This window comes from Muscardinus avellanarius (assembly GCF_963383645.1).
Source record: "Muscardinus avellanarius genome assembly, chromosome: 17".
Lineage (NCBI taxonomy): Eukaryota > Metazoa > Chordata > Mammalia > Rodentia > Gliridae > Muscardinus > Muscardinus avellanarius.
Window position 1 is genome coordinate 17,166,324 of NC_137803.1, and position 24,258 is coordinate 17,190,581.

Sequence of the window (24,258 nt, forward strand, 5' to 3'; positions counted from 1 at the left end):
TCAACATCACCATGAGGTTAAATGTGATAGACAAGATGGCAACTTATAAACAAAAAAGTAACAAGCTTTAATTGAGACTTCAGAGCCTGGGAAAGGATCCCAGCAGGAATTGAGTAAATAAAGCACATTAGGGTCCAAGTTCTGAAGGATTCTAGTTAATAATGGGAGGAGCCACAGGAGCATAGTTCCTCCTGTAAGAGCAGGCCTGGTCTGGTCCAGGATTCTGTTTTTTCTTTCTTTCTTTCTTTCTTTCTTTCTTTCTTTCTTTCTTTCTTTCTTTCCTTTTCTTTCCTTTTCTTTTCTTTTCTTTTTTTTTTTGTGACTGGGCCAAAGCTGAACACCTGGCTTGATCTATGTGTCAGGATGACATGTGGGGATGGTTTTCCATCCAGTGGGAGTCATGGCTGTGAGCTGAATCTTTTAGTCACATTTAATTAAGGAGGAAATGGCCTTTCATGTCACATGGAAATATCCTTCACGCACATAATCCTGTTGTGTAATTTTTACAGCCTCCTGGCAAGAAACCTGCCTTCCTAGTGTGGTCTTAAAAAGACCTATTATTGACACTGTTCCATCACATAAGGTAGAATATTTTAGTTATATGTGTACAGTGTCTCACTCCAGAAAAATAAAATCTTGTTCAAGTTCCTGTAACATAAAAATGACTGAAGAGGAAAAAAGAAGAAACTAGAATGTAAAACATTTCCTAAGTAGTTCTCAGCATTTTTAATTGGTGGCTAAGATTGTGGAAAGATATAGGGGGAGATACTGAGCCTTCCAAGGTTGTAGCACCAGAAAAATCTGGAGCCCCAGAGCCCAGGGCCCTAGACCACAAGCCCTATTCCAGGGACACCAGAGATCTCCCTGAGCGTCCAGGAAAATTACATTTTCTTGGGGTAGAAGATGGGGGGGAGTTGGTATGCATGTTCAAACTTACCTGTGTGTTCTCTCCATCCTAGTTGTACCCAGAGCGATGCTGGTATTTATCAGATCTCAGCTAAGAACTGTCTGGGGATGATCTGCTGCTCTGCTTCCATTGAGGTTGAGGGTCCAGTAGAAAGCCCTCTGGACTTGGGAGAGGACAGGGACACTGGTTGGAAACGTGAAACAGAGACAAATAAGGAGGAAAGCCCAAATCAAACCGAAGAGAAAGAATCCCCATATAAGGAAGAAGATGGTATCTCCGTGGGGGCTTGTGGGTCAGCTGACTCCTCCCCCACCAAATTTGACCGCTCACACTCACCTCAGGCATTGGCCAATAGTGACATTAGTGCATCCAATTCTGAAAATGCCCCGGATATCAAAGCAACGGGGCCAACTACAGAGGCTTATGATCCCCAAAACATAGATGAAATTTCCCTTCATTTAAATCATGCTTCCCAAAAAGAAGATGTGGGTTGCCCCAGGACGGCGCAGTCAATGGTCTGGGGGCCCATGGATGGCAGCCTAATCAGTGGTGGACCAGATGATGAAATTGCAAGCTCTGGTCCTCAAAATCCCAAAGCACAGAAATACATTAGCTTCAGCCTTCCGCTGTCGGACGCAACTGCACACATTTACCCGGGTGACGGCGGCGGCGCAGTCAGCAAGCAAGCGGGTCCCCAGGTCTCCAGCGAAGAAGATTCTGACAGCGAGTATGAACTTTGCCCAGAGATAACCCTGACCTGCACGGAGGAGTTTTCAGATGATGACCTGGAGTATCTGGAATGTTCCGATGTTATGACGGATTACTCTAATGCAGTCTGGCAAAGGAGCTTGCAGGGGATGGAGCATGTTTTTTTATTAGAAAGCGATGACGAAGAGCTGGAATTCGGTGACTGTGGCCTGGTTACCTATGAGCTGTTTTGCAGTGAAATGGGTCGTGGGCCTTGGGTGTCGGGTGACACGGAGCCTATGGATGCCACCACTGGCCTCTGCGGTTATCACTCACAACCCCAAGAAGTGGGGCTCAGGAGCAGCGGAGCCTCCAGGCACAGTCCCTGGTCCCCACGAACAGGGATGACTCTGACTTTGGGAGCGCACCAGAATGGGGCGGCCACGGGGAGTGAGCAGGAGAGAGGTCCACTCCCCGCCTCCTCTGAGGCTGCTGAAAATGATTATCCAGGAATTCCAGGAGAAACCAGAGACAGCCATCAAGTAGGAGAGGAATTCACCAGTGACAATCTGCTAACCGTGGACGACGCGGTGACAGAGGCAGAGGTGAAGCCCTTGTCTGGGGGGTTGGAGAAGTCAGGGATGAAGCAGGGCTCCGAGAAGACTGTCGAAGGAAAAGGAGATAAAAAGGACTTGGGTGACGACAGGAGGGGCACCCAGAAACCTGCCAGGGTGCGGCGACCTGGGACTAAGGGAAGAGCCAAGAAGCTGACCCCCAGAGAAAGCGCTGCAGAAGGCCCCCTTAGTCTTCTGCCCACAGAACCTGCTAAGCACCCACTAACCCAGAGCCATCAGAGAGAGGCTCCCCGCGTCGAAGCAGCTGCTCCTGGTCAGAATTCCCACTTCCTCGCAGGGGAATGTGTTATTTCAGTAGTCCAGACAGAGCAGGATGCAGAAACCCTTCAACCTCCAGCAGATCCACTCCCCGAGGAAGGGTACCCAAGCTCTGCCGGAAAAGGGATGCTGGCTAATAACCTGTTTAATACAAGCCTGGTTCCAGACCACGGTGATCATCTTCAGGTAAGATCCTTCTTCTTAAACAGTACAAGAGACAATTTGTGCATGTGCGTGTGCGTGCGTGCGTATGTGTGCATTCGTGCGTGTGTCTATTTTTCTTTTCCTTTACAGTCACAATTCCTGTACCATAATGTCAATAAAAATAAGACTCCCAGTACCACCAGGGTACTTGGGAATGACAGCTGCTGCTGTTAGGAAGGAAATCTGGTTTTGAAAAAAGGCCCAGATAAACCCTAAGCCACCCTAATTATAGCAAAAGACTGGTAGAAGTGAGAGCCATTAATGGGATTCGGGACAGCTGGAAAAAGAAACCCGATATATTGTCCACTGTGTGTTTTACTAGGCCACGTTCATTATTCAGAATGTTTCTCAAGCAAATGTTTGGGGCGTAGCCTTTCAAGCAGGGGTGGGACCGGGAGAGAAACCTGTCTTTTTAGTCTCTCTTTTTTTTGTGCACTTTGAAAACATTAGGTTTGGGCTTTAATAGGAATTCATAGCACAACTGTAAGGATGTGCTGTGTCTCAGAGACACACGGTTCACTTTGTGATGCTGGGAAAAGTCGACAAAGTTGATTTTGTCGTGCTGGTCAGATGTTTTTGATGAGAGTGGCTTTGTATTGTTCTTTTTAGACCACAAAACATGTAAGAGGTCAAGAAAATACTGCCAGGAAGAAAATGTATTCTTTCCCTAATACTGATTTGGGGTGATTTAAACACTGATTCTAAAGAGATGGAAGCGGGGCGTGGTGGCTCACGCTTGTAATCCCAGCATTTGGGAGGCTGAGACAGGAGGATCGCGGTTTGAGGACAGCCTCAGCTACTTAGTGAGACCTTGCTTCAAAATGGAGAATAAAAAATAGGGCTGGGGGAGAGAGTAGCTTGGAGGTAGAATGCCCTGGATTCCATCCCCTGTACTGCAATAAAATAAAATAAAATAAAAAATAAAAAATAGATAGAATTACATTTATAGAAATATTTGATGTACAAGGATGCTGTGCTTCATATGCTGCTTATGTTTTTAAATATATTTTATTTTAAAGGGTTGCAAATGGGCTTTGAACAAATGCTTTACTACGGCCATGATTTGAATTTTAAAATAAGTACCTTTAATAAGTTGTTCATTATTTTTACTCTTCTTTATGTTTCCCTTTTTTCCAAATTTGTAATAGAAATCTAGTATTATTTTTATAGAAGACTAGATAGTTAAAAGAAAACAAAATAGTCACTAAATCAAATTACTGAACTCTCTCTCTTACTGAAAAATCAAAGATTTAACACACGCATTTCTAAACAATCTGTATTAAAATATCCAATCTATAAATCTCCAGTACGAGTTACCTGTATGCTGAGCAAATTGTTCTTCCGGTTCTGTTGGCCAAATTACCCAGCTTTAGACTCTCCTTTGCTTAGGCAAGCCAGCTCAGTCCGCTGTACTTAGCAGCGCACATACCAGCGATCACAGATTTAAACCCAAGAGAAGTCTACGAGGAGGCTGGCCAAATATTCATATGAAACACAATGGCCATGTTAATTATTTTCTCAAGTCAATACACGTAGCCTTCCCATTTTGACTCATAAAGCAGTCTTCCTAACTCACTGCGGACCCTTTGACAGTTGCTTCTCCACGTGGAGTGTATTTCACTGGATAAATCACTTGTTATTAGAAGTTGGGGTCAAGAAACAGTGGCTCCCCAAAGAGCAAGTGGAACAGAAAGGGTTATTGCCAGTGTCCACTTAAGACTTGCCCCTGTTGGAGGTGATTTCCAGTCCGTCCAATTGCTGAAGACTTCAAGGAGCAGATGGAAGGAACCATCATCATCCTCCTCAGCCTGGGTCCTAAACTAAGTTCTTTGTTCCATTTGTTTTTGTGGTGCTGGGAATCGAACCCAGGGCTAATACATGCTAGGCAAGTGCTGTACCAAGAGCTGCACTCCCAGACCCCTAAGATGAGTCCTGATATGGAGAGCCCTGTGACTAGCAGGCTCACTCATTTACTGGCAATACAGCTAGGTGAAGCGGGGCAGCTGGGCGTGGTGGTGCACGCTTGCAATCCCAGTACTTGGGAGGCTGAGACAGGAGGATCACAGGTTCAAGGCCAGACTTGGCTACTTAGGCTCTCAACAACTTAGTGAGACGCTGTTTCTAAATAAAAAATAAAATAGGTCTGAGAGTATAGCCCAGAGGTAGATGGCCCCTGAGTTCCATCTTCAGTACCAAAACAAAACAAAACAAAAAACTGGGGCATTGCTGGGACCAAGGTTGTCTCTGTCTGCCATTTATTGAAGACCTTGTGGAACTCTTGCTTACACACTCACACACATTCACAAGTACATAGGATTCCACTCTGTGGTGTGACTAAAGCAATTATCTTCAAGCTGTGAGAATCACTGTTGAGAAAGCCACCCAAAGGGTTTGCATTTTCTGCGGGGAGTGGGACCTAGTCTCATCTTGCGGTGGTCAGTGGCAGAGCTGACCTCTCACTTAAGGGCCAGCCAGAAACTCAAGAAGCTTGAGAGCGGTTCTGTGCAGGCTTCAGTTAAAAGCAGGACCTTTGTACTCTGAAGTACATTTTGATGTGAGACTACAATGCACCAATAAAAGTATTTTTTTTAAAGTGGGATCTTTGTCATTGTGGTATTATTTTCCTTAGATCAATGCAGGAAAATTTTGCCACAGAGGCTGGCATGTTAGAAAATGCAGATTCTTTCACCCGTGCAAAAAGTTCCTGTTTCTATGTAATTGTAAGAGATGTCTGTATTTATTACACACCATTAAATGTGACCAAAATGAATATTAGCAAGTGACTAATTATTGTAAATGCGATACAGAAATGTGGAGGTTGTTGAGAACAAAATGAAAACTTTTTTATGATACTGTTCAGGAAAAAAAAAAAGATGGGTAAATCCACAACTAAGTCCAAATACATTTTAAATATTTATTCTCAGACATTTGAGGCTTATGGGCACGTACAGATTTTAAATGGTTAAGAATCTTGGGTTAGGGATAATATTAATATATTTGCCTACATTCAAGTCTTTCCTGATTCACTTACCTTGAGCTGTCTTTTTGTAGAAACAGTGAGTGGCAGCTTATATTTTTGTATTTTACCTTCATCTGCATATTGCTTTTATAGAATTCTGAGAAAAATTCCCTATCTTTAATTTTCTGTTCTATTAATAAGGCTATCTTACAGAGCATCTCCTGCAAGATACATTGTCTCCAGATGTATTTCTTTCTGTCTCTCTTTCTCTCTCTTGTACAATGCAAAGCTGTCTTATTATGAGTTGTCTTGAAGTAGTACTTACCCAGGCTAGGATTGGAAAGCCCCCAGTTTCTCGGCGTTTATGGAAGATTCCAAAGTTAATCCCAGTTTGAGAGTGGAGAACAGAGAGGGTACCCCGGGCTAACTTGAATCCTGTTCAAGGATCACACTGCCAACCCTTCATCTTGGTTTTGAGCTCACTTTTCTGATCCAACTCGGAGGCAAAAGCTTGATGATCTACCCATCTTAAGTTTCTTTCTGCAGCCACCCTGGGGTAAGATCATCCTCACTCTTAAGTCAAAAGTGCTGTGTCTGTCCCTCTGCATAGCTGCCCAGCTTCACCCCGGAGAGATCTGCATTCCTGTTTAGGGTCACGAGATGTCAAGTGTACAGTATGGAAATGTATTCTCAGGTTCTGGTTAGTTAGGAATCCTCCCGACCAGGAATCAGCACTAAGTATAGGAGATGGAAGAGAATTTGTTCAATGTGATTTGTCACTGATAAATCCCAAATCCCTGGAATAGATAATATATAACAGGCAATCAATGATTGAATGAATAAGTAGCCGTATAATATGAGAGTTGATGCCTAGTTAAGTATGGTCCTAATGATCATTGAGCTCAGCTACTTAAGTGCACTCTTTGCCTTCCTATGCAAGAGGCTACTGCCACCTCCCCCACTGATAGAAGGCACTCCCCTTGGCTCTTGAACTGGGCACGAATCAATGTGTTCTAAACCATCCACACCTTGCATTTGAGTTCCCTTGTGAAGGCAGGCAATTCACAACGAGTGCTTGATTATCTCTCACAAATTGCTAACCAGATCCAGGAAGACCTTATCATACTCACCCAACACTCAAGACCTCCCACCATTTTGCCTTTGTCTATCTCTGAGAAGCAAAGCAGTCATGTACATCGAGTTTCTCATCTGGAAAATGAAGCATCTTCTCAGATACCTGGTACATTGCTCATCTCATCTAGAATACCTTTGCCCACTTCTTACTAGCTCAGCTCTCCTGGTCCTTTAAGGCCCAGGTCCTGCAAAGAGCTTCAAGTTGCTTTCCTTACCCAGCTACGAGTTCTCCATTCAGAGAAACCCTTTAAAATTCTTCATACTGTAATCCTCCACCTCATATGTCCAGTTTTGCTTTCTGTGGTTGCAGAAATAAACAATTTATAGATTTTAAAGTTTGTGCCGTTTTGAGTAGTCTGATGCAATCTTGTGCTGTTTGCTTTTGTCGCCCATGGCTCATGATCATCCCTTAGCCCAGTGTATCCACACTGTATACGCTATCCACCCACTAATCACTTAGTAGTCGTCTCAGTAATTGGTTTGACTGTCATGAAATTGCAGTGATTTTGCTCAAGTAACCCTATTTCACTTAAGAGTATCCCTGAAGTACAGTAGTTATCTGGCAATTCAGATATTGCAAAGAGAAGCTGTAAATGACTTCCTTTAAGTGAAAGAGTGAACGGTCTCAATAAGGAAAGAAAAGAAAATCACAGGCTGAGGCTGCTCAGGCCTATGTCGGTGTTAGTTATCTCTGTGAAATTGTGAAGGAGAAAAAGGCGCGTGCCGTGCTAGCTTTGCTGTTGCACCTCAATGCAAAAGTTTTCGTTACAGTGCATGACAGAGCGGGAAAGGCATTAAAATATAGAGTTTACTATTGCCCGTGGCTTCAGGGGCCCTCAGAGGCCCTGAAACGTGTCCCTCAGGGCTGAGGAAGGACTATTATGTAACTTGGAGGCTGGAGCTCTGAGCTTGAATCCTGCCCTGTGACCTTCTAATTCTGACCCTGGGAAAATTTATGTAAGCCTTTCCAGTCCCAGTTTTCTCATCTACAAAACAGAAACAACAATAATAATACCTCGAAGGTGTCTTAAAGAATTAAACTTGCACATAAAATTAGTTTGTTATCATTTTTATTTTATTACTTATTTTTTTTGCGTGTGACTGTAGGGCACTGGGTATTGAATCCAAGGGTGTTCTGCCACTGATCTACTTCTCCAGCCCCTTTTTTTCTTTGAAACAGAGTCTCACTAGTTAGTTACCAAGTGCTGGCCTTGAACTTATGATCATTCTATCTTGGCCTCCCAAGTACCGGGACTACAGGAATATACCACATGACTTACCTTCTTAATACATGTTCTTTCTCCCCATATTAAAGACTTCTTGAGGGCTCGCTGTGAATAGTTTTATACCTGTTTTTAATTTCAGTTTTCATTGAGATAACTGTATATTCACATGTAGTTGTTGGAAATAGAGAGTTGGCTGTACGTTTTGTCTCCTGACTGCCACCCTCGCCCACACTTCCCAGCCGTGTTTTAAGTAAGAGTAGATTTATTTCTACCATGCTAAGCAGATTTGACGTGATGGTGGTATGAAACTTCCTGTTAATCCAAGTTCAGCCTTGGTGGTTGGTGGGCAGTGGAAGAACAGAGATATAGCAACTTGAAAATCTGCACAGCCGTCCAGTAGTGGGTAGGGCACACAGCAGGTTTCTAGCAACTATTTTGTGAGACTGTAGGAAAATAAGATAGGGTCATCTAAGCTTTCTTCAAATGCAGCTTTATAAATGGTACAGAACAACCTGAGATCATGAAATTTTTTTTTGCATATCATAAAGTGCCACCGCCATCAAATAATAGCTTTTAAAACAAGGGCTGGAGAGGCCCCCGCCAGCCAGACAGTGACGATGACAGGAAGGGCAGAGGTCGCAGTGGCTCAGCCCTCGACGCGTGGCAGTGGAGCCTCTTGTCAGCGCCACTGCAGGGCTGAGGGTGCAGCACAAACATTTATTTTGTTTTGAGTCCCGCAGTCTGCCGTGCCACTTCTGCCAAATACCACTGACCAGCCTGGGCGGACGCGGTCCTTTCATGGCCAGACTAATCGCAGTCACTGTTCTCGGTTCTTGTGAAATCATCAAACAAAAGCCAGTAGTAGTTACAGGCTTACTGTTCACTGTGTGGTCAGAGGACTAGCTGTTTAGACGGCAAGCTCCCTAGCCCCACTCCAGTCCTACTGAGTTAGAATCTACATTTTTTTTTTTTCACCCAGGAGATTCTTCTGTACACTGGAGTTTCAGAAACCTTGGTCTACAGAGTACAGGATCTTAAACAGATTCGGAGAGGCGCCATTGCAGTGGTCTCAGCCATTGCTTTACATAAAAATCACCTGGGAGCTGCCTGAGTTTTGCCCCATGGAATTCCAACAAGAGTAGGTCTGTAGTGTACCTCAGATATGGAGAGCTTTAAGTTTCTGGGCAATTCTCTATACCTGCAAGGTTAAAGCGTCTTCAGGGTCACACATGGTAGTTCTTCATTTTTTGTAGTACTGGGGATGGAACCCAGGGACATTCTAACTGCAGCTACACCCCTAATCCTATTTTTTATTTTTATTTTTATTTTTTGGTGGTACTGGGGATGTAACCCAGGGGCCTTCTACCTCCAGGCTACACTCCCAGACCTAATATATATATCTCGGGTCTGGGGATGGAACCCAGGAGCATTTGACCTCCGAGCTACACTCCTTGCCCTATTTTTATTATTATTATTTATTTTGAAACCAGGTCTCACTGAGTTGCAAAGGGCCTCCCTAAGTAGCTGAGGCTGTCCACAAACCGCGATCCTCTGGTCCCAGCCTCCTAAATGCTGGGATTACAAGCATGCGCCACCATGCCCGACCCTATTTTATATTTTATTTGGAAATAGGGTCTCTTAAGCCAGTTGAGGCTGGCTTCGAACCGGCATGATCCTCCTGTCTCAGCCTCCCAAGTGCTGGGATTACAAATGTGCGCCACCATGTCCAGCTATTCTTTATTTTGAAACAGGGTCTCACTAAGTTGCAGAGGGCCTCAGTAAGTAGCTGAGGCTGTCCGAGAACCGCGATCCTCCTGTCTCAGCCTCCCAAGTACTGGGATTACAAGTGTGCACCACCACGCCTGGCCACACATGGTCCTTCTAAACATACAGATGCTCAAGCCCCACCCTGATTTCTGTGAACAGTAGTTCTGGGGTCGTGCCCAGGAGTATGTGCTTTTTGGGAAGTTCCACACAACTCCATGTATCTTGAAGCACAGCCTGGGAAGAGTATCCTGGAGCCCATGTGGAGCTGAATACAAGGGCCATCCTGGGGGCTCCAGGATCTACCCCTACCTAGCAGGGCTGCAGAGTTAGATGTTAAGGGCATGCACGTTTTAAAGGGCTTTCTCGGGGATGCTCGGGTCTTCCCCTGACTTCCCTCAATTATTAGCCAAGAAATAAAGCATCAAATTATTCAACATGCTATGTATGGTAACACACATTTATAATCCCAGTTCTTGGGAGGCTGAGAAAGGAGGATCACAGGTTTATGGCCAACCTTAGCTATTTAGTGAGGCCCTTCAAAACTTAGACCCTGTTTCAAAATAAAGAATAAAAAATAGGGCTGGGGGTGTAGCTTGCAGGTAGAAGGCCCATGGGTTCAGTCTCCAGTAACACACACACACACACACACACACACACACACACACACACACACTATTCAACACTATTTTTCTAATAGTGGCGATGGGTATTCTTCACACTTGAGATATTTCTGCCTTAGTAGGATATATGTATTTCTGAAACACCTTACATTAAGCAAAATCTCACACCTAACATACAAAGGCTTCTGGGGAAAATCCCTACACATCATTTAGGCAATGGATCATTTTACCAGAGACAAACAAAAACAAACAAATAAAATAAAAAAAGAAGAACAGGAGGAGGAGGGAGGGAGGGAAAAAGTACAGAGGATATATTATGGGTTGAATATGGAATGCACACTAGGAAAGTTCATATGCTAGAAATGCACAAGTGCTTAGAGGTTAAATGACTGGAATCAGGCTTTGATTACATTAGTGGTTAATTCTGATTACATTAGTGGTTAATTCATCGATGGATTAGTAACTGGCATGCGTTTTCTGAGTGGTAGACCAGTAGGATGGGGCTGGATGAGGTATGTTAATGGGAGCATGGTGTTGAGAATTTTATCTGTCCCTGGTCCCTTCTTTTCTCCTACTGGGACTAGATCTGTCCCTTGTCCCTTCCTCTCTCTCTGCTTCCTGGTCACCATAAACCAGGTAGCATCCCTCTACAGTACCATATCACCATGATGTTTCTGCCTCAGAGCTAGCTAACCATGGACTGAACCTCTGAAACTGTGAGCTGAGTAAGTCTTTAAAAGCTAACTAATGCAAGAACTCACCTGGGCTGCCCAGGGAGGTGGCTCAGGTTGGCTAAAGGCTGCTGCGACCACGACAGATATTAAAAATAGACAATAGAGCAGAAATGCTGGCCCCTCTTCAGTGAGAGCAAGCTAAAAGTGCTGAGACTTTGAAAACAGAAGTGGAGTTGGCCTAGCCCCTGAGGAGTTAGGTCTGGCAGGCTGTGCACCTTGCCCTCAGACAGCCAGGCCTGGAGTGTACCACTTACAAGTCTACCCCTGAGGGCAGGCTGTATTTTGAAAATGCTAAAATTTATACCTTGTGAAAGGGCCCCTGCAACTAAGGCAAAAGCTGAGTTAAAGGCTTTTCCCTTTCCTGTTCAAGATTCTATCATTTATTCCAGCCACTCAGTCTCCCTTTGCCTAGGAACTATTGTGTATGAAAGACTGCGGCATCACTATTATACTGATATCATCTCCCATTGGCCAATCTCATGACCCCAACTCATTTTGATAGGCAGGAGCAACAGCCCATTACAGAAGTGTGTGTTGCAGCAAAGACACTGCTCTGGGGGTCCAGTGTCACCTTCTGCTCTCTGCTTCAGTGGTCTGAGTGTGCTTTGAGTTCTCAGGACAGTTTCTAAAAGTGAAGGCCTGGGTTAATTGGAATTACCAGGTGAGGTGCAGACCTCTATGTTTACCCCCAGACTTGCTGAATTTGCATCTCCAATAAACTCTCTGGGAAGTCGAGTTTTATCACTGGCCATCAGGGAGATGCAAATCAAAACTACACTGAGATTCCATCTAACCCCAGTCAGAGTAGCAAGTATAAAGAAATCAAATAACAACAAATGCTGGTGAGGATGTGGGGAAAGAGGAACTCTTTTACACTGTTGGTGGGAATGCAAACTAGTTCAGCCACTATGGAGATCTGTGTGGAGATTCCTAAGAAAGGTGGGAATAGATCCACCATACGATCCAGCTATACCACTCCTGGGTATATTTCCAAAGGGGCTGAATTCAGAGAAATACATCAACATATGCATACCTATGTTCATAGCAGCACAATTTGTAATAGCCAAAATATGGAACCAACCCAGATCTCCATCAACAGATGAATGGATAGCAAAACTTTGGGAAATACACACAATGGAATGCTATTCAGCCATAAAGAAGAACAAAATTATATCATTTGCAAGAAGATGGAAAGCCCTGAAGAACATTATGTTAAGTGAGATCAGCCAAGCACAGAAGGAGAAGGTACATATGTTTCCTCTAATATGCCCAAACTAGGAAACACAAAGGATACCAGTGGGACTCCAGATAATGGAGGGGAAATATCAGCAAAGTTTGAATGGAAAGATAGGAGAGGAGGAAGGCTGATCTTGATTAATGAGGGTCTACATCTGAATATGTGTAAAATTATGAATATGACATAGTTACCCTGGACCACCATTAGTGGGAGGGGGGAAGGGAAAATGGGGGTGGGGGGGAGAGGGCACCAAATATAGTTTAAATGTATACTATACTATTTATGTTCAATAAAAAATTGTTAAAAAAAATAAAACCATGGGTTTAATAGACCTAGGACGATTACTATAACTTAAGACACTTCTCTACAGAACCACAGGGGGCTGGAAACAATAGGAAGGCAAAGGCTTGTCCAGAATAACCCTTTACCCCCAAGAGAGAATACAGAACTCCCAGAATCTGGATTTCCTTCTATGTTCTAGTTGGCTTGCTATAAACAGAGCCTGTTCTTCACCTGTCTGCACAACTGAAATAAACACAGATCCTGATTTATTGTAACTAATCCAAAACAGGTGTGCCATTTGCAGCTGAGTTTTATTTTGAGGAGTAGAGTACCGACAGGAATTTGAGTGGCAGCGGGGGTGGCTGGTAAGGGGGGGTCACTTGGCTGTGATGGTGGGTTTTTGTCCCCATAACATATCTCTCACTGCTGCCTTTGGTTGGAACTCAGTGCCAGGGACATGCCTTATTGGTTTTATTTATTTATTTTTTGTTTTCTTTTTGGCATGACTAAAGATGAACTTGCATCTTTGAAAAAAGATAGAAAAAAAAAACCATTAAACTAACCAAGCATCTATTAAGACAAATTGTAAAGCTATGGTTATCAAAACAGTGTGGTAGTAGCCCCCAGTACATAAATAGATAAGCCAATCTGAGTACAGAATCAAATCCAGTATTGGAATTTGGTTTATAACAAAAGTATCCTTTCATTTTTTAGGGAACAACTGGCATCTTCAATGCTAGCACAATTATCTATAATATAAAGAAAATACCAGTTTCTTTTAATAGACCCTAAATAACTTTGAATGGGTCTTTGGGTTAAACATAAAAAGCAAAACCATAAAGAACTGAAGATAATATTGAAAACTATTTTATAGCCTTGAGAGAGGTGGGACACAGGAGTAAGAAAATGAAGAAAGAAAACTAATAATTTTGATTATATCAAATTAAAAGTTTCTGTATAAGGCTCATGGGGAAACAATCATGGAAAAAGTCTGGGTCTGATGCTCTTTGATCCGGTCGTTGGTCCTTTCTCGCTGATCTGCACATTACTCCTCTTTTTGACTAGCTTTTAGTTACACTGCAGGGTTTGTACCTTTGTTGCTTTTGATAGATTTTTCTCACTCTGTAGGCGTCAGACACAACACAAGGGCAAGTTGTGTTGTGTTCAGTGGTGAAGGTTGAGTGAGGAGGAAGGCAATGAGGTAATGAATGCAAGAATAGGGCAGAGCACCGGGCGTGGTGGCGCATGCTTGTAATCTCTACGCTTGGGAGGTGGAGACAGGAGGATCACGCAGGTTCGAAGCCAGCCTCGCTGGCTTAAGAGACCCTGTTTCTAAATAAAAATATATTTTAAGAACTAGGTCTGGGAGTGTAGCCCGGAGGTAGAAGGTGGTACTGGAACCCCAGTACCACCACCAGAAAAAAAAAAAATAGGGCAGAGTTGCAGATAGAATTGAATAGAATGAGAGTTTGAGTTTGGTAAGGTAATATATAGTAGAGATTAGATAGCGAAAATGTAATAGGATTCTAGTAACCAATGTAGAATAGTTAATAAATGATGCAAAGTAGCTTTAATTCAAGACAAAAAAAAAAGAAAAAAAAAGGATGAAGAGAAGAGGGTAGATAAGTACAAGTGAAGAAGCTTGTGAAAAGGGTGGGTAAGAGAGCAAACGAACAAGCACATAGACAAAAAAGTAACAAAACAACAACAAAATACAACTCTATACATATGTGAACACTGAGCAGACTTGGCCTCTGTGGTCCTCCTGTCTACCTGAACTCTTTCAGCTTTTTAAGGTTCACGTTCTAAAACAGGTTCTTGAGTATGTTCCAAGCAACTCTCGTTTGCTCTGTAACCTCTAGTCATGATAACAGTTTCCAGCCCCTCCTTTTGGTCTCCTTCAGTGATTGGGACCCTGGCCTGGTGTCTCTTGCTGTGCAGGTGCCAAGTGCAGCTTTTTCTTCTGCAAGCCTGGGTCTCTAAACCCTCAAGAAGGACCCGTCTCTAAGACTCTCAGTCTATGCAGGCAGCCAGTATCAGTGGACCTGGACCTCATGTTAAGCACAGGTCCCCATGCTTTCCACTGATGCTGAGCCTGAGTCTCCCCCCACCTGCATAGGTGACGGGTGCTGCTGGGGCCAGACTCAGTGAATATGTCAGAGTCCCCATTCTCCACAGGTAGGGCTGGCTTGCTCTGACTTCTCCCCGGTCACCACAATTGGGTGGTCGGTGGCAATTTTCAGAGGCCCTACTAGGGCCTTTTTGCCTGATTGGCCCTGGGGGCTATCTGATAATCCATGCCTCTGCTGTGTCTGACTGCAGACTCCACCCCACCTTCACCAGGGTGAACTGCAAAGTCTCATACCCTGAGAGTCTATCGATTGCTGCTCAAGTCCCTGCCACCATGCTGGGTGGTCTCCCTTGGGGGTGGCTGGTTGACTTACCGTATTGTTAAGCACTGCTCTGGGCCTCTGGGGGGCACAGTGAGCTCGGCCAGCACTGCTGCAAGTCATTGCCAGGGTCCATGCAGGAGTAGCCAACTGCTTACTATTCCAATGAGCTGCAGCCACTTCCTTCATTTCAAGCCATTGGCTTTTTTGCTGGGAGTCTCTGCAGTCTTGGTGCAGTGAGGCAAGATAGCGCCACCTAAACTTATTCAGATAGATATTTTACATTCTTTTGTTGTTGTATCTTCAAAACCTTATGTGAGTTTTAATTTTTCTCTAATAAAATTACTCTTATCAGTGTTTTAAATTTATAAACACATTAATTAATTGCTACAGGTTTCTACAAATGTGTGATTAGCATGTATCCACCACTAGAGTGTGTGATTCTGCACTAAAGGAAAAGCATGCTTTCTGTTTACCATATACTCCAAACCAGCCAGGGTCTACTGGTTTGAAACAAGGCAAACAGTAGCAAGTGTCACTTGGGAGCCCCTCCGGCCTTTCAGCACTCAACTCTTGCAGACTTCGCTTCTAATGGCCAGCTCTGGTTCGGCCAGTGCCGACAACCAAGGCCTAGGTGTCCCAGTTGGCATCCTGGCAGCCCTGCCGCTTGTTGGACAGGCTCCGGTGTCTCTTGTATCACTTTAAAAACAACATGCCATCCTGCCCCAGTACCATCTATCAGGTTACCAGCAAACTACAGGACAAAAGAGGACACATTCCAGGCATCTTTAAGGTCACAGGTCATTGGGCTTGGGAAGTCAGATCTGAAGTTTCGGGGAAGGGCGTGGCTGGGGCAGGGTAGGGACAGGTTTGTTCCTGAGTTTTTATCACATCTAGTCCAAGGGCTCCTGTCCACAGGTGGAGCAACAGCACCATCCTCCTCAGGGCAAAGATCTAGGGAACAGGCCCTGAGACTTCCAGCCATCAGATGGAGAGAGCCTCTTTTCTTGGGGAGCTGGTCACCCCGTGACATCTGACTCAGCAAATCTAGGGAGGGGGCAGGATCCTGCGTTCCCGACAAACTCTCAGGGATTTCCAGTGACTACACTGTGAGGAATGAGGACTTAGGGCTTTCCCCAGAGAGGAGGCCACATGCCCTATGCTTTCCTTCCATCTTCCTCCACACACTCCCTTGCCCAGTGGCTAATCAGAGTGGGAATGCATGCCAGAGACTGTGCTAAGCCCTCCACTTGGACCAGTTCATTTCATTATCTTGGCTGCTCCATGAGATAAACTCCGCTCTTATCCAGGCTCTAGGATGGGAAGTGATGGCACCTTGATCCAAGCGGAGCCCTCCCAGATCCTCCTGAGGTCCGTGCCTCAGTCCATGACATGGGGTAGCTTCTCCGATTCCATTTTAGGTCTGAGTACCTTCACTTTCTTTGGGACTAAAATAAGCTCATCGATAACTGCGGTTGCTTCTGGCAAAGGGGGCAGAATGACTGGGTAGCCAGGGTAGGAGGGACATGTGTTTCTCATTGTATAGCCTCTTGTTGGATACCTTATGAATTTTGTACTCTGTGTATTGCTCATTTGAATAAATTAATGAATAGTTTTGAAAATGAAATAGCCAAAAAATAAGCCCATGGTCCTTTATAGTTAAAATTGTATACCAAGAGTTGGGCCTGTGCTCAGGGGAAATTCTCAGGGGAGGGGAAGCATTCCATTCCATGTTGGACATTCAAAATGAATCACTGTGGTGATAGCCATACACCTTAGATCTTTTGGAGAAAGGATCTAGAGTTTTTGTTTTTGTTTTTGTACTGGGGGGGGGGTTGATCTTAGGGGCTTTATACTTCCAAACTATACCCTCAATCCTTTTTATTTACCTTTTGTCATCAGTAAATTGCTGAGGCTGGCCTCAGATCTGCAATCCTCCTGTCTTAGCCTCTCAAATACTGAGATTACGAGCATGTGTACCATACCCTGCCATCTTCATATCCTTTGGGAATATGCAGAACAAGACTGGCCTGCATCTTTCCACCAGATGACAAATGCTAGAATTACCACCTTGTTGCCAAGGACTCTTCCAAAGTAGGTAGCTTCTGTAGTAACAGTTTGATGCGTGGAGAATATTGGTGAGAACTGTGCTATTCAAAGTCAGATTTAAGCATTCTCTTCTTTCAGACAGCTTGGAAAGGATCTGAATTACACAGCGCTTACCTTGTATGAACACCACCACCAACAACAACAACAAAAGTTTAGGCTTAGCCATTGTGGGTACACAGATGTGATTTGAACTTCAAAGTCATCGTGCCAACCTAAGCTAATTGTTGTGAACGTAGAAATGTGAATTTGGGGCTAAGAGGTAGCTCGGTGGGATGTGGGTCAGTGGTATAGTGTGTCCAGCATGCAGGAGGCCCCGAGTGCACTCTCAAGCAACACACACACACACACACACACACACACACACACACACACACACACACAGTATATTTTAACATATATTTTAAAGCAACGCAGGTTGCCGGGCGTGGTGGCGCACGCTTGTAATCCCCGCGCTTGGGAGGCAGAGACAGGAGGATCGCACAGGTTCGAAGCCAGCCACGCGCGCTGGCTTAGGAGACCCTGTTTCCAAATAAAAATGTAAAAATAGGTCTGGGAGTGTAGCCCGGAGGTAAAAGGGCTTCCAGGAACCCCCGTACCACAAAAAAAAAAAAAAAAAGCAACGCAGGTTAATGACTTCCGAATCCACCTTGCAGTGAATCTAGTGGTTAAGAAGGCTTACAGAAAGAGGCTCAGGCCCAACCACTTGCTGTTTTGAAAGTCTTCTCACTGTTTTTGAAAATCCTCGGAGTTCCCCCACATTTGCCCAGGAGTCTGACAGTATGGCATGCAGGCTAGTTCACCTCCAAATCCTCTCCATCGACTCAGCTTCTTTTCCAGTTACTCAGAAAACTGAGTCAGGATGATCACAAGTTCAAGGTATCCTGGGCAACTTAGTGAGACCCTGACTCAAAATAAAATTTAAAAAGGGATTGGGGTATAGTTCAGGGTGGAGAACCCTTGAGTTCAATTCCCAGTACTGTAGTAACAACAACAACAACAACAACAGCAGCAGCAGCAGCAGCAGCAGCAGCAGCAGCAGCAACTCTACAGCATTACTGAGTTGGAATCTTCTTCTCTGTATTAGTTTCCTGTGGCTGCTATAACAAATTGCCACAAACTGGGAACTTTTAAGCACCAGAAATGTGTCCTCTCACAGTTCTGAAGGTCAGAAGTCTGAAACCACATTGTTGGCAGGAACTGTTCCTTCTGGCAGCTTTGAGGGAGAAACTATCCCACGCCTCCCCCGCAGCTCCTGGCGGCTGCTGGCAGCCCCTGTTGCGCCCTGGCTTGCTGCTGCACCACTCCTAGCTCCGCCTCCAGCATCACATGGCCTCCTTCCCTCTGTGTCTCTAGGCTCAGATTTCCCTCTTCTTAAAAAGATACCAGTCATTGGGTCAGGGCCCATTCTAAACCAGTATGAGCTCATCCTAACTGGATTATATCTGCAAACCCTGTTTCCAAATAAGGTCACACACATAGGTGCAGGGGATTAGGACTTGACCTTGTCTTTTTGGGAGACCCAGTTTAAACTCAGTCTCCATCTCTTCATTGTGCCTTAGACGGTCCTTAACTTTAATGATTTTATCTGGAGCACTGTAATAGTTTTCCTTCTAGATCGCTAATGACCTTTTCTCCTCGTTGGACTGCTGCTGATCCTACGTCTTAACGACTTCCCTGCACAGAATGTGAGTTCTAAGAAAACAGAGACTGGGCCCGGTGATGTATTTTTTTCCCAGAAGCTAGGACAAGGCTTGGAACATAGAAGCTTTCAAATAAGCATTTGTTAAATACAGCAATGCCGAGCTGGGCGTGATGGCGCACGCTTGTAATCCCAGTACTTGGGAGGCCGAGACAAGAGGATCACACAGGTTTGAAGCCAGCCTTAGCTACCTAGTGAGGCTCAACAATTTAGTGAGACCCTATTGCCAAATAAAATATAAAATAGGTCTGGGAGCGTAGCCCAGAGGTAGAAAGCCTCTGGGTTCTACCCACAGTACCCCAACAACAACAACAACAACAAAAACAAAAAATCAGTGCAGTCATTGATCATTGTAAATGCACAGGAAGCTAGTGTATGGATTCTCCATCCCTCTGACACACATTCCCTTCTCTTCTCCCAGAAGTGGAATGACTTTCTCCCATACCATGTCCTTCCATCTCAATGCCAGCAGGTACCCTAAAAGCACAGTTATTTATCTGCTCAGCTGGGATGTTACTCTGTTAGCTACATAGATACAGATACTGGGTCTGATTCATCTTTGAAGGCCCAGAAGAAACACAGTGCCTATCAATATTTGTCAAACTGAACAAAATCTGGTTCAAGACAGACACATGAAAGGTCCTATTCCTCCTCCCCCTCCAGCTTAGGGCCTCTCCCGGAACTTGCAGGGCTTGGGGGGAGTGAGAGGGAGGGCAAGAAGTAAAATCGCAAATAGTGTTAAGTTCCTCTTTCTGCTGATGCTTGAAAAAATTTCTTTCTGAGTCAGCACAGGTATTTTGATACTGTCTTGAGATTCGGGGCATTTTTTTTTTTTAAGCAATGGTTTAAAAACAAGTGTTTTCACATTTCCCATTAAACAATGCGGTTGGGTAAGAAAATCATCATCCTGAGACCCACCTACCCCTCTGTCTTTTGAGGTTCTAGTGCAGGGTCTACATCTGGCAGTAAACAGAAAGGACCCCCTGGTCACTGCCTCTTTATCCACAGATGGGGAGTGGCTGGCTTAGGCCTGGAACCGTCTTTATAAAACACACAGAGTGGCTGGCGCTGATTTCAACGTCTGGAACATCATGCTAGAGACAGATGGTGACAAGAGGTAGACTCTTGGTGGACTGAATTCCACTCGCAGGACAGACTTTGCTTATCACAGAAGCAGGCCTAACCTCCAGGCAAGAGCCAGCCTTCCTAGAATTGGCTCGTTGCTAGATTATCGTGGCAGACCTTTTATCCTCAACTCCGCACCACTCAACCAAGTGAGAAAGCTTCAGTGTGGAGTGCGGCTGAAAAAAATGAAGACTGTGGGAGGGAAGGGTTAGGCCAGCTGGAAAAAAGAATAGTAGGTGGGAGGAATAGTATTCCTTCAACATTTATGTCCACTTTGATGCCTAAAATGTGATCTTATTTGACAATGACATTGAAGTTATAATTAGTTAAGATGAGGTCATAGTGGATTGCAGTGGGCCTTGGTCCAATTACTGGTGTCCTTACAAAAAAAGGAGACCAACCGGGCATGGTGGCACATGCCTGTAATCCTAGTATTCGAGAGGCCGAGACAGGAGGATCGCAGGCTTGTGGACAGCCTCCGCAAATAGTGAGATGCTCATAACCCAGAGAGATCGTGCTTCAAAAAGTAAAAACAGCTGGGCATGGTGGTGTAATCCCACGCTTGTAATCTCAGTCCTTGGGAACCCGAGACAAGAGGATCGCAGGTTCGCGGCCAGCCTCAGCTACTTAGTGAGGCCCTCTGCAACTTAGTGAGACCCTATTTCAAAATAAAGGATCAAAAACAGGGCTGGGAGTGTAGCTCAGAGCTAGAATAGCTCTGGGTTCATTCCCCAGTACTGCAAAATAAATAAATAAACAGATAAGTAAATAAATAAATACATACATAAATAATATAGGGCTGGGGGTGTAGCTCAAAGGTATGATGCTTTCACACAAGACAGTTCAAATAATACCGTGGCAGTATACATGTGTGGGGAGGGAACAGGAGGAAGTGAGGCAGCCTGTAGAAAGAAACCCACCAAGAGCCGTGTGCAGGTATGTTTGTGTCACACTGAATCCCACGATGATGTATAATTGCAATGCACTAATAAAATTGTAAATTAAAAAAGGAGGGGACACACAAAAAGACACAGGAAGGACAAATAGCCACAAAGATGGAGGCAGAGTTTGGTGTGAGGCATCTAAAGTCCAGGAATGGAGCTGGGCATGGTGGCAGATAGCTGTAATCCCAGTACTTAGGAGGCTGAGACAGGAGGATGGCAGGTTCAAGACCAGCCTCAGCAATTTAGTGAGACACTCAGCAACTTAATGAGATGCTGTTTCAAAATTAAAATTAAAATAGGGCACAGGGTATAACTTGGAGGTAGAATGCTCCTGAGTTCAATCCCCAGTGCCACCAATAAATAAATAAATAAAGTCAAGGAATAGTAAAAAAGATCCTTCCCAGCCAGGCATGGTGGCTCACACTTGTAATCTCAGTACTTGGGAAGCTGAGACAGGAAGATCACAGGTTTTAGGCAAGCTTTGGTTACTTAGTGAGGCCCTCCACAACTTAGTGAGAACCTGTTACAAAATAAAGAATAAAATAGGGCTGGGGTATAGCTCGAAGGTAGAATGCCCTTGGGTTCCATCCCCAGTAACACACACACACACACACACACACACACACACACACACACACACACACCCACACACACACACACACACACACACACGCACAGTCTTCCCCTGGTACCTTCAGCGGGAGCATGGCCTTGGGGATACTTTGATTTTAGACTACAAGCTTCCATAATGGAGAAAATAAACCCGTGATGTGTTAAGTCACTACCCAGTTTGTGGTCATTTGCCCCTGTAGACCTGCAGAACATAAATAGTTGCTGATAGTGTATAAAAGGATTTTTTTGGGTACAAGAGATTGAACCCAGGAGCATTCTACCTCTAAGCTACACCCCTAATTCTTCCTTCCTTTTCTTTTCTCTCCCTCTCTTCCTCCTTTCCTCTCTCCTCTCCTTCCTTTCTTTTTTGTTTCTTTTTTTAAATTTTATGGTGCTAGAAAGTGAACCCAGAGACATTCTACCTCCAACCTACACCCTCAGCCAAATATTATTTCTTACTTGGAAACAGGATCTCACTAAGTTACCGAGGCTGGTAACCTGCAATCCTTTGAACCTGCGATCCTCCTGTCTCAGCCTCCCAAGTCCTGGGATTACCAATGTGCACCACCACACTCAGCTCATTTTTTAGTTTTAAATAAATATTTTAAATATACTTTAAGATATATACTGTGCTGATGGCCAGGAAGCTAAGGGGAGCTCTGAAGTCAGGACAGCTTCCGGCTTTCTTTGCTGCCCTTTCTGGACGTAGGAGCCGGCAAACCCGCACCTACGCATGTGATGCAGCTCGGACCCCATCCTCCAAGAGTGCAGGGCGAGGGAAGTGGGGAAGATGATCTAGACACTCACTAAGGATGCCCAAGTCTTAGATCAGAAAGAAAGTTGTGTTATTCTCTGCTCACCCGCCCCCAAACCCCTACATGTGATTGGGGGGCCCATGAGGAAGACAAGATCAGTTTTAGAGACAGAATAAGGGCACTGCATATACTGATGCGTCATGTCCACACCTCAACTCAATACTGTTTTAAATTATTTTTATGCTTTCATCGGAGCATTATACTTTCACATCATAATGTAAATCATGTTAACAATGGCATACATGCACACACTCTTGGTGCCCCCCCCAATATATTTCTTTTCCCTTCCTGGCTCAAGCCCAGTGCCGCACCCCAGACATTTATTGTGTCTCTCAGTTCAAAGCATTTCCCCGCCAACTCTAGCTACACAGAAAGTTCTTTGTGAATCACGATTTTTCTTTTGTTTGACCAGGGGAAATGGATCCATCCAAGGACATCCCTAAATCTGAGTCTAATATGCTCCCTGGTGCTCCCCACTTGTCCTCCTCTGTCTTTAAGGAAGTGTAGATATTTTAAAGTTAACCCTTTTCCGGGCGTGGTGGCACACACTTGTAATCCCAGTACTTGGGAGGCTGAGACAGGAGGATGGAGGTTCGTGTCTGGACTCAGCTACTGAGTGAGGCCCTTTGCAGCTCAGTGAGACCCTGTTTCAAAAAAAAGAACAAAAAAATAGGGCTGGGAATATAACTCGAAGGTAGAATGCCTCTGGGTTCCATCTCCAGTACCGCAAATAAAATAAAATAAAACAATTTAAAAAAGTTAACCCTCCAGCCGCACATTGCAGTTTGACAGCCGCTCGCCCATAGTGAGCAGGGCACCGCCACCCTGAGCGCCCGGAGCCCAGCTAAAGCTGCGCAGCGACGCCTTCTGCGTGGGGTATGTTATATTTGAAACATTGGTTGTCGTGGTGCTCAGAAAGGTAAAGCAAAGAGAGACGCTTCTCTTTCCTTACCCAAAATAGAATGTACAACTTAGGCTTAGACCTAAAAAAAGACCAGGAAAACCAGGCACCAAATCATTAGTGATGAGCACATCTAGTTCCATGGACATTCTGTATTAACTACTGGACCCTGGGGGAATTTCCCAGGCAGGAGAACAATGTCTTTACAGAGGAGAAAGAGAGGGAGAGAGAGAAAGAGAGAGAGAGCAAGAGAGTGATAGAGCAAGGAAGAAAGAAAGAAAGAAAGAGAGAGAGAAAGAAGGGAAAGAAAGAAAGAATAAAAAGAAAGAAAGGAAGAAAAACAGGCTACCAAAGTCAAAGCCTTCCTATGTTTGTTGGCAAAAGGATTTGAGGCCAACATCAGATTGGATCGATGTTCACTTTTTTGACAGAATTTTTAATTTTTTAGTGGGTACATTATGATTATATATACTGATGGAATTCATTGTTTTGTATTTGTATATGCACATACCATAATTCAGTCATTTTAATTTCCTAGAACCTCCTCCTTCCCTCTTGTCCCTCCTAACTAATTCCCTTTCTCTACCCTGATGGTCTACACACACATTTATTTATTTATTTATTTATTGTTCACTATACTGGGATTGAACCCAGAGACACTCTTGTTCCAAGCCAGACCCCCATCACTATTTTATTTTTTATTTTAAAACAGGGTCTCACTAAGTTGCTAAGAGCCTTATTCAGTTGCTGAGGCTGGCCGAGGACCAGTGATCCTCCTGTCTCAGCCTCCCAAGTACTGGGATTATAAGCGTGTGCTACCAGGCCCAAGTACTTGATATAATTTTTGAGCACATATTATGTGCCTTGAACAAGACTAACCCTTTTCTCCCTCTTGTGGGTCTCAGTATCCCAGGAAATTTAGTGTCTCCTGCTGAACAAAGCTGCCTCTGATTCTAATTAGGGAGTTGTATTGCCCGCTGGGTCCCCCTGGACCCTCCTGCCACTCTGCTTCA

General features: G+C 44.4%; 1 protein-coding gene across 1 annotated transcript in view; it reads left to right on the forward strand.

Moving 5' to 3' along the window:
* The window catches only part of ALPK2 (alpha kinase 2), a gene marked incomplete at both ends in the record, with an annotated part of 105,977 nt that overhangs the window by 26,025 nt on the left and 55,694 nt on the right, over positions 1 to 24,258 (forward strand). Inside the window, 1 exon segment of the mRNA XM_080714677.1 lies at positions 960 to 2,673. Within this exon segment, the coding sequence (XP_080570803.1) occupies positions 960 to 2,673 (1,714 nt within the window).